The following is a 10,617-nucleotide window of genomic DNA, read 5'->3' on the forward strand; positions in this document are numbered from 1 at the left end:
ATTGTTGAAAATAGGTCCTCTTTTATGTGGAAATGTGCATTTAATGTAAATAGTTTGTGCTGCTCTGATTCTCTTTAAGGGCTGCGTGGCTGTTGGCAGTCCCTGCGTAGCCTTTCAAGTCACTCGGGAGACGCTGCCTGCCGCTGAGACGTGGGCTGATCTCGGAGGGGATCCGCGCTCTCGCTTGCCTCTCCCGGGGTGCTCTGTGTGCTACGTGGCAGCTGTTTTCTCAGAGAGGGATCAGCCATATTTCACAAAAAGCAACAACACCTGCAGTTGCGAAATTGCCACCGTTTTCCCACAAAGTAACGTGGTCCTAGGGGAGAACGTGGTGACTGTCGTGGGGGAGCATCCTGGCTTCATCTGCATGAGGTGCTTTGTCCCTTGGAAGTGCCCGAGGCGCTCGTGGCCGTGTATCTCCACCCCCGGTCTGTGAGCCCACACCCACACTGGGCCACCGAAGCACCCCAGGCTGCCTCGGGCTTAGCCACCCCTGGCCTCGCCGCTCTAACACGCACGTCAGCTTTACCAAGCAGCATAAAGAAGGGGAAACATATAGTGTTGTGGAAAGTATTTATTAAAATTTTCAAAATAAATTTTTTCTTACTATTTTCAGTTCGTTGGGGAAATTAAAACAACAACTTGAGTTTTCCAGCTGCAGAAACGCTGTTCTTCAGCCAGTTCTAGTCCTCTTCTGTTTACGAGACAGTATAAGTTTTCACTGCCTAATAAAAGCAATCATCTGTATTCCATGGCTGCAAGCAACAACACTGTGAGAAAGCAGAGCAAGTCGAGAAGCTTTTGGAGGAGAATATGAATTATCTCAGCCAGAGAACAAAGCACAGAAGGACCCCTGAGCACCGAAAGAAATTGCAGAGCACCGTATCCGGCATGTCTCTGAACCTCCGCCGTTTAACTGGGAGACTTTATGCTTTTGAGAAAAAATGTCTTACTTGAATATTCCCATAGGTACATTCTTGCCACTTATTTCTGCGATTTAAATTGTTGCTCATGTTTTTTAAGGCCAGGATGAACGGACAAGCATTTTATCAGCTAACTTGGCTTAAGGAGCACAGGTAATATCCTCAAATCACCAGGAGTTGTGGTATGGCTCTGTGATGAGCAAGAACGTTAGAGACTGCTATAAAGAAACAAGCTCCTGTGCCCTCAGCCGGACAGAATTATAAAAATCCCCACAGCGTCCTCAAAACAGTGAATTAACAGAAGAAAGAGCTGTAGTTTAATGTGATGGATGGAGCCCCTGGGCTCCATTGCGGCAGGCGCTGCCATCCCTCCTCCGGCACAGACCGTCAGGGCACGCGGTACCTACAATTTCTTGAAAAAGGCAAACGTGCTACCTCACCTCCCTCAGTAAAATAAGTGAAGATAATTACATACTTAAATCTAGGTGTCGGGCTGCTTTGCCACACAGAAATTCATCTGCCATCATCACAGTCCTTGAAGTTAAAGAGGGATTTGAGTTACTGACATAATTTGTTCCCTGAGGGCTGTGGAAACGAACTGAGAGACATATCTGAATAATAACTCCCCAACTGCACATCTTATAACCAGAGCTAGTGTTGCTCCAGAAGGAAGACACTATGGGAAGCAAAAGATCTGAAATGCTTATAACCTACACAGTGATCAGGCAGAATTTGTTTGGTTTCTTTCCCCAGGCAGCCGCCCCTCAGGGAGATCTGGAGATAAACTCCTCTGTTTTCACTTTGCTAAAGCTTATTTTAATGTCACGCTGCTTGTGGGCCAAGCCCGGGGTCTGGCTCTGTGTGGTGGGCCGGCGTGGGCCGCCCCGCTTGCGGTAGGCCCTGAGGGGGGCTCCCTACACAGGCCCCGTCTCGCCCCGCCCCCGAGCGAGGACGAGGCCTCCCTTCGCCCGTCGTTTCGGCCCGGAGGAACCACCTGCCCGCCCGGTACGCCGGGGAGGCAGACGACGGCAAGGCCCGGCTGCCCCTAAGGCGAGAGGCTCCACAAGATGGCGAGCGCGGGCGCCCGCGCCCTGCCCAAGATGGCGGCGGGCGGTCCAGCGCGGCGGGCGGCGGGAGCGCGGGGTCGGAGCCGCACGGAGCCCCACGGCCCGGCGCTGCCAGGGCGGCGGCGGCGGCCTCCCGGGCGCAGTGCGAAGGGGTCCCCGGAGGACGGGCGCCCGGCAACCGCCTCTGCTGAGCCCGCGAGGGAAGCGCCAGCAGCGGCCCGCCGCCAGGAGCGGGGCGGCCCCCGGAGGCCGAGCCCGGTAGGAGGGACTGGGCCGGGGCGGGCTAGGGCTGGGGCTTGGGAGGGGGCTGCGGGGCTGCTAGTCATTAACCACTGCAATCTAAGCGTCATCGTGAGGGAATTATCTGAAAAATTTAAGTAAATTATTCGCCTTTCCTGCCTTCCCGCCACTTTGTTATACTCCTGTGGGCAAAAATACAAGGCAGGGGCATGTTTGTGTGCTGCAGGGCTAGCTGTTGGATTTATCACCATTTAAAGCCAGTGGCAGGCCGTTGGCCAGTGCGCTGTGCCACCAGTGAGCAGTGGGACGTTCTGCTGTACCAGGTGATAGTTCGTTCTGCTACATTAATTGTTATCCACAGCATCCCTAAAACATGGAAATGGTGATTAGCCACATACAGGGCTAGGTTATGCTTTGAGAAGTAGCTTTCCACTGGTGATGGGCTGTACGTTGTGGTTTAGAGTGAGCTGTCTGCTCCTCTTGTCTATCTTTTCATGTGCACTTTCTACTAATTACTTTTCTTAGTGATGCAGCTTTGGATCAAGGTGCTGCTCGCCTTGTTCCTCAGCCAGCCTTGCAACTAAAGAGATCTGGTGATTTTATTTATTTCAAGTAAGCTTTAGGAATTTATCTTTTTTTCCAACAGTCGTCTTTACACAAAGTGGCTGACAGACGACCCTCAAAGAGGCTAAAATGTGAAAAACACAGTCTAGTAAAATCAGAACTAGAAGGACTTGCATGTGGAAGTGCTGCGTTAGGGGAAACACCTAAAACACCTGATGGGGATCGATGCTCAGAAGGTCCGGCAGACTGCAATATAATTCAGCAGGAAAAAGGTGAAAGCATTCCAGAGATGAAGAAAGAGAAACAGGAAAAGGAGCCTAATGTTTCTCTCAAGCCATGTGCAGTGAAATCAAGCAGTGCTACACCAAAACCGGACAGCGATGAAAACCTGCATGATCATGTCTGCAGCAAAGAGGAGAGCAGCTGTGAGAGTGTCCTTTCCGATGGGTCCAGCTTGGAGGATGGAGATCTCCCGAAGAAGCCGATACAACTAGACAATAGTGCTTTCTTGGATGAAGACAGCAACCAGCCGATGCCAGTGGACCGATTCTTTGGAGATGTCGAGTTTATACAGGTAAGATGAGGACAGTCTGTTCACACTTCACAGACTCAGCTCTGTTCTACTCCAGTCTTGCATCTTCCAACAAAATTAGGCTAGCCTCAAAATTGTAGGCAAACTTGACTAGTATTGGTAGACATCTGGAGTCGTATCCCTGTCCCCTAGGTGGAATTGTCTCAGTCAGAAATGAAGTTGAATTGCCCAGCCAAGTTAATTTCAGATGTAAAATCTTTCTTATTTAGATTGTTTGGTCCAAATCCTTAAGATAGGTATTTTTACTCCTGAAGACATAGATAGCTGTACTGTGGAGACACAGTGTTATTCTGTCAACATAGTTTTTCACTGGTCATTGGTTCTTTATTGTGATTATTGTAATTCTTTGGAATGGAAACTCTTTTCTGGCCACCTCTGTTTTTTGAGTGATCAAGGGCCAGAACTTTAAATTCAAACCCCAGGTCTGCCTTTAATGTTGTGTAACTTTGGGCAAAGTAATGCCACCTTCTTTCAGGCATTTCATGAGGATTAGTATTTAGCAGGAGTCACGGTTGGTATTTAGCAGGACTATTGAGGATTTGTTCGTGGAGCACTTCATCCTCTCTGAATCCGCCAGCCTGCGGAAGCGGTGCCAGCCCTCACTTTGACCATGAGCTGTGACGGGTTCAGGCAAGCTCCCCTCAAAGCTCCTCTGCTTCAGCTGTGGGTTTATGCCACCGCTTCCAAGTGAAGAGCTGCGTGTTGGTGCCTTGAATCGGATGTGGAAGTATGGGAACTGTTGAAAAGGTAGGAGGTCTGGCATTTGCTGCAACAGACTTTCCTTAATGATTTTATCTTTTTCTTAAAGGATCTCCCACCAGTTGCACTCCCAAGCACAACGATGAGCAGGCGAGAATTCAGGCGGCTACATTTCATTGCAAAGGAAGATGAGGAGGAGGAGGAAGAGGATGTTGTCTAACAACAAACTGTAAACAAACGAAACCTTTTTTCTTTTTCTTTGCAACCACGTAATGATGGTTGGTTATGTCACTAACATAAGGTGTCTGCGTTTGCCTTTTCTCAGAGAAAGAAGAACTGGTAGAGTTTGTTTTTCTGGAATTGGCAGATACAGTATTCTCCCGTGGTTATCTGAGGCAAAGATTCACTCAGTTTTCAGTGATTTGGAAATAAATCATAATTTATCATTTTATCATTAATATTTAGGTAAAAACAGGGAAAATAGAAGTTCTTACTGCTTTTTTATAATTTGAGCCCATATCTAGGGTGAACACTTGGTCTCACTCCTTTTTAAAAATAGCCAAGAAAACTGTCTTCGAACACGGTCCTCTTCTAGTTCTGCGTTGTCTGCCATTGTGTCGTGCAGTTCGAATGCGGGCAGTTGACTACGCAGTACGAAGAGGCACACTGGGCTCTCTCGTGCAAGTTGTGTTGCATTGTTTACATCTAAACCAGAACCAATTACACCTCTAAAATGCAGTTCTGGATGTCAGTGTGAGCTCAGTGGTGTTAAACTCTGCAAGTTAGTATGCTTTTATTGCTGTCAGTTCTCTGAACGACCACCACGCAAAGCGGGCTGCTTCCCTCTGCCACCAGAGCAGCCGTAAGCATTGCCTTTTGTAATAGCTGTGTAATCAGCTCCTGCAGTATTTCCAGTTGAATTCCATGGGTTCCGAGTAGGAATTTTGTAAACAAATGCAGTGGTGGTGATAAAGGATCTCACAGTGTTGGACGTGATCGGTAGATGAATGAATATTGACTGCTAAGGATATGGGTCAGTCCACTGAATTTGTTATTTTGGACTGCATTTTTAGAAAATAATGAGCAACCTCAGATGATTTCAGGAACTGTTAACTCACCCAATGTTTATGATAATACTTCTTTGAAAGTGTGATTATGCAATAACCTTACAGATCTTTATTGTTATAAATAGTTTCTTCTGCATTTCTAAAAATATAGAGAAAATGTTATCGGCAGATGGTTTAAATAAATATTAATTTCTACAGCTATAGCCTGTTAAACATGCAAAAGTTGTAAGCCAAACAAATTGTATATGCATGACATGTTAATTTATTCACATTTCCACTCCAGCTGATACATTGTTTCTGTCAACGATATTTCTTGGCTCCTTTTCACTCTAATTCTGTAACACAGAAAAATCTAATTTTTTAATAGCATATTCACGGTTTTCAGCACAACTCCATCTTGAAGTAGCTCCCCCAGCTTTTCTTAAATGCCATATTTGCTACCATCTCTTTCTAGCAAATATGTCTTCGCACACAGTCAGTCATTTTAGTTTCAGCACTGTGCAGAATGGTGATTTTCAGTTTGTAGGAAGTGTGCCATACAGATGACATTGTGTTTGTCATCAGAATCTTAGCTGTGATGCCGTCCCCAATGTCAAAACAGTGTAGTCTGCGTTTCCATCTTAGTTACTGATGACGTATATTCAGTAAAGCAATCTGGAAGGATCAACTCAATGCATTGGTGTTAGAAATTCTGTATTTAAAATGCACCTACTTACTTTTCATATTGAAATGTTTGGGAGGGGAATTGAGTTTGTTGTTTAAAGTAAATCAATACTCTCTGTACAAAGCTCCTGCAGTTCTAAGACTGAGGTAAGTTACGGCTCACACAGCAATACTATCTTAACAGAACGCTGTGTGGACTAACTGGATTTGCCCGGGTAAGGAAGAGGACCAGCGACATGGGGGAAAACAGCTCTTCCCTAGAGAGGAGTGATGTTATTTACACAGCAGTAAGTAGCCAGCGCTCCATTGATAAACACGTTTCCCTCTGCTCAGTCTTTCTGGTCTGTGTTGGCCGTGCTGTATTACACCTCATTAACCAGTCGTGCACCTCTGCCTCCACATACACACACAGAAAGATGGTGGTCATTTTTTTTATTAAAAAAAAAAAATCATGTTGTTTACACTTACAGTCTCTAAAAGTTCAGTTGCTATCAGCCGGTATTTTCTTAAAAAAATCAAGTAAAAATGGATCTATTTGTATTTTGTTACCTGAGGTAGGAAGTGTTTTACAAAAGCAATATTCGCTAAAGCAGCAGGTAAACATGATTATTATACAGTAACACTGCTTGTATTGCTTCAAGCAAACTCAAGCTAAAGAGGCAGAAAGTGTTTGAAAGGAGAGGGAAATCAATGGGAAAGCTGTCAGAGAACAAAGGTGGTAAAAGCAAAGATATGCCCTGGCCTTGCTCTTCCTTCTAGGAGACGCAGATTGAAAGCAGCAGCAAATGGGACAGATGAGCACAGATATTTTGGCACAGAAGAGCCAGTGGCTGCGTCACTGCATCGTCCTTTGCCATACCTGAAATATAGCGGTTGGCTGCCTGGAAAAGGCACAGAGCAAAATCGTTCTTCTAAAGTATGCTTTGTTTGGCTTTGAGAAATGTGAATCTACAAGCGCCCTGAGATCGTCTTTTAAGAAACATTTCATCTGAGTTTTGTTTCTGTGCACTGTGAGTTTTGGGCCTACATTTGTTATGGCAAGAAAGAGATCGTAGGGCATAATCAGCATCTGGCCTTATTTTTATACTCTGACTCACAGCTGTATTTTATCACACTGAACACAGCATGATCTGAGGAAGGCTCGTAGTAAGTGAGAAGGCAGGAGAGTAGAATTAGGCATGATCTGAATGTATGTGTTGTGAGATTGAATCACTTAGCAAGTCTCTTTTGCCAGGGACTCCTAAATAAGCTTTTGTTTAAGAAACTAGAGCTATTTAAAAATGATACCACGTGATGTGATTTTTGAAAAAAGCAGAAGGCACTTCCAGAGATAGCACTACGAAATCTCGTGGTTTTGCTTCCCTTTTCTGTAAATTTTCGTTTTGTCACAGCTGAGATTATGATTGGTTTTCTTATGGCAAGCAATATGTACAAGTTTTAAATTATGCACGGTAAACAGCAGCTGATAGAAGTATTCCCAGTTCACTTCTCTTCCATCTCGTGTTTTGACAGCTTCTGCCAGTTCTGGGACAACAGCACGTTTCTTCTCTATTCTTCAATACACAAAAGAGAAAACAATATTGCCATCAAAAGTTTTTTCATATAAGTCTCCATCTTCCTTTTAAAGCCAGGTGGAATTTGAATTCTTTCACAATAACTAGGTTTATGATTAATATTTTTTTCCTGAGGAAATTAGTTTAGCACATTCTGTTTGCTTCACAAGCACACAATGTCTGAAAATGGGTTTTTGCCAGAGAGGAGTCTTCGCAAAGGATAATGTGGTGAGGAGGGGGGCGTGTTCCCATACAAAGCAAATCTGAACAGAAGCAAAGCAGATAACGAGAGATGGCATTATAATCTGTCTTCAGGATTTTACGTTATCAGAAACAGCTGCAGCACCTGAGCATCTTTTATCACAAGGCACTGTTCATAGCGGAGCTGACTGCACGGTGTGGGGCCTAAAGACTTAATGGCTGTGCCTTTCCTGCCTGAGTCGAAGGGCGTGAAACAGGTGAGTTTGGATTAATGCTTTGTACGTACATGTGATCGAGATTCCAGGTACTGAAGAGGATTCTGCTTTCCCTGTTGCTGTAGGGGTTGATAGAATGCTTACATGGGCAGTCATCTCTGTCGAAGGGCCCCTGGAAAACAAGACGGCTCCAATGAATGGCGTGCTGCTCCTCGCCCCAGCGTGGTCCTTCCGCTTGCTACCACTAACGAACGATAGACCACAAATGCTACATCACCCCGCCAAGCTTGATACTGCTCTATGCAGCATCCAGGTAGCTGTTTCCTTCCTCTCGTGTCATTGCAAGCCCTGCCACCGCTTGTTGGAACCAAGACCCTCTGCTTTAGAACAGGCTGAACTTACCTGACAAGAGAACCATCCCTCCGTAGTGCACAGGCGGGCTGCCTCCTCCTCTCTTCTGTCAAAGTAGCATCCGTTATACTTCACGGATTTCAGTTTGTCTGACATCAGGTCAATTATCCCTTTATATGCATCTCTTGCTGTAGGATGAACATTTGAAATAAAACTACTAACCTACAAGGGGAAAAAAACCCCAACAATCATTCCTTGGTGCCTGTCGCAGCCTGAGGCTCTTTTCTATAATCAGTATGTTGCATTGTAAAAGCATTTTTTATATATATATATGGTCACAGAATTATTTTTACTAGAAGCTCGAAAATAAGTTACTTAACAGAAACTTTTACCTCTTTCATGTAGCTTCGTATTCTGCTTTCACAGCTGTATCGCATGTAGCTTGATTTATTCTTAAAACGAGACTCTAGACCTAAAGGGAGTTAGATTGTGTTGTAACTCGGTACTTCTAGTGCTGTGCTTCTGCCTAGCTGGGTATTTATCCCTTCTTTTCACAAACTCAGTATGCACAGCCGGTTTTTCTTTCACATTTTTATTTTACTGGTTCAAGCCTACCCTGGTCTTAGCACTTAAAAGGACCCTGCAGACCATTTGCTGTGAGAGCAGTAACTGGTATTATAGTTCTTAAATGTTTCTCGTTAACGTGCACGCACAGAACACTAAGAGATTGTGAAAAGAAAACTGAAACAAAAGAACTGCAACAAGGACTTGGGAACGCGAGGGGGAACTTGCAAAGAAAGTATAAAGAAAGCATAAAGAAAGGTTAGCTGGCTGATACATTGGAATTATCAATATACTATTAGCAAAGAGTTAAAAGATTGTAAATGCAGACCTATGTTAATGGGGAAAATTGTAGTCCAGAGCAATCTTGGATAGAGCAAGAGGAACACTGGGGTTTTTTTTCACATTTTCTGATACTAAAGATGCATGTATTTTAAAGAAACTTAAAAATGCATTCTAATTTAAGTGATAACTAATCCCCTGATCAAGTACCAAATCCCAGCAGCCTGAAGGACTCGCAGATTTTTAAACTACTTTTCTGTAAGGACAGCAGAGCTGACAGAAGCGACTCTCTTGAACAGGCTGAGACCTGCTACCCCTGCGGGCGACAGAACGCACCTTCAAACCATTTCTCGTCATCCCCCCTCTCCTCAGCCAGGATGTTTTCACTCAGGTTGTGGATGAGATCCGCCAGCAGCTTCTGCCTCCTGGGGGCTCGCTCATCCGAGAGCAGCTTCCGCGCTGCCTCCACCACAGCATCTCTCTGGCTGGAAAAGGCGGCCAGGAACTGCTCGATGTCGCTGGCACCTGTGGTTTGGGTGGGCTAAGGGGATGTGGACAGGCCTGGGCGCTGCCCCCCCACTGCCGGTTGTCCCCCTTACACCAGTAGAATCATAGGATGGTTTGGGTTGGAAGGGGCCTTAAAGACCATCTGGCAGGGACACCTCCCACCAGCCCAGGTTGCTCCAAGCCCCGGCCAACCTGGCCTTGAACCCCTCCAGGGATGGGGCAGCCACAGCTTCTCTGGGCAACCTGGGCCAGGGGCTCACCACCCTCACAGCCAAGAATTTCTTCCCCAGATCTCATCTCTATCTCCCCTCTTCCAGTGTAAAACTGTTCCCCCTCGTCCCATGGTTCCCCTCCCTGCTCCAGAGTCCCTCCCCAGCTTTCCTGGAGCCCCTTTAGGGACTGGAAGGGGCTGGAAGGTCTCCCCGGAGCCTTCTCTTCTCCAGGCTGAACCCCCCAGCTCTCTCAGCCTGTCCTCACAGCAGAGGGGCTCCAGCCCTCCCAGCATCTCCGGGGCCTCCTCTGGCCCCGCTCCAGCAGCTCCGTGTCCTTCTGATGGGGACCCCAGAGCTGGAGGCAGCGCTGCAGGGAGCTCTGTAGTTCAAGCCTGGAAAACATGAGCTTCCTTTGGCAGCTTCGAGCCGTGATATTTCTCTTAAACGTTAAACTAAGTAATGCATTATTATTATATAGCCGTTACCCCTAATCCTACCGCTACGTGCCCCTGTAAAAAGTCCCTCTCCAGCTCCCAATCCGCCCCCCGTCGGCCCGGCCCCGCCGCACTCACATCCCCGCCAGCTCTCCCCGGGGCCCAGCAGCACCAGCTCCGTCTGCGGCGGCAGGGCGCGGAAGTAGCTCTCGGTCAGCTCCGTCCCGTCCTCGTAGAGGCAGAGCCGGCTGCCTGCCAAGGGAACCTGCCCCCCCCGAGCGCCGGCCGGGTGAGCGACCGCCGGGGCCGCCTCGCCGGCCCCTCGCCGCGGCCCCCGGCCCGCACCTGCAGCAGCCGGCAGCCCTTCCGCAGGAGCCCGCGCAGGCTCCCGGCCGCCACACCGAACTTCTGCGGGCCTCCGCGCCCGCGCAGCCGGAACGGCCGCAGCCCCTCCGCCATCGCTCCCGCCGCCGGGCCGCGCATGCG

At 47.3% G+C, this 10,617-nt stretch overlaps 2 protein-coding genes across 6 annotated transcripts; one reads left to right on the forward strand and one right to left on the reverse strand.

The window, feature by feature from the left end:
* Positions 1-1,886: 1,886 nt before the first annotated feature.
* Positions 1,887-8,042, forward strand: C16H1orf174 (chromosome 16 C1orf174 homolog). 3 transcript variants are annotated; one of them, XR_010073485.1, is made up of 5 exons: positions 1,887-2,248; positions 2,877-3,368; positions 4,195-4,314; positions 7,684-7,826; positions 7,910-8,029. XR_010073485.1 is itself a non-coding variant. In XM_063353693.1 (4 exons), exons 1-3 carry the CDS (start codon positions 1,991-1,993, stop codon positions 4,303-4,305), a joined length of 861 nt encoding a protein of 286 aa, XP_063209763.1. In that variant the 5' UTR covers positions 1,887-1,990; the 3' UTR covers positions 4,306-4,314; positions 7,910-8,042. The 3 variants fall into 3 exon arrangements, 2 of the variants coding, with proteins under 2 accessions (XP_063209763.1, XP_063209762.1); XM_063353693.1 differs by lacking the exon at positions 7,684-7,826 and having other exon boundaries at positions 7,910-8,042; XM_063353692.1 differs by lacking the exons at positions 7,684-7,826; positions 7,910-8,029 and having other exon boundaries at positions 4,195-5,320.
* DFFB (DNA fragmentation factor subunit beta) lies at positions 5,464-10,608 on the reverse strand. Of its 3 annotated transcripts, none has more exons than XM_063353689.1 (7): positions 10,477-10,608; positions 10,270-10,396; positions 9,315-9,503; positions 8,528-8,607; positions 8,187-8,357; positions 7,856-7,956; positions 5,464-7,368 (listed from the first exon to the last, which is right to left on the reverse strand). In XM_063353689.1, the coding sequence occupies exons 1-7, from the start codon at positions 10,588-10,590 to the stop codon at positions 7,152-7,154; spliced, it is 999 nt and encodes a 332-aa protein (XP_063209759.1). In that variant the 5' UTR covers positions 10,591-10,608; the 3' UTR covers positions 5,464-7,151. The 3 variants fall into 3 exon arrangements, with proteins under 3 accessions (XP_063209759.1, XP_063209760.1, XP_063209761.1); XM_063353691.1 differs by having other exon boundaries at positions 7,226-7,631; XM_063353690.1 differs by lacking the exon at positions 8,528-8,607 and having other exon boundaries at positions 8,187-8,323.
* Between the last annotated feature and the right edge of the window lie 9 nt (positions 10,609-10,617).

Source organism: Chroicocephalus ridibundus, chromosome 16 (genome assembly GCF_963924245.1).
Source record: "Chroicocephalus ridibundus chromosome 16, bChrRid1.1, whole genome shotgun sequence".
In the NCBI taxonomy this organism is placed as follows: domain Eukaryota; kingdom Metazoa; phylum Chordata; class Aves; order Charadriiformes; family Laridae; genus Chroicocephalus; species Chroicocephalus ridibundus.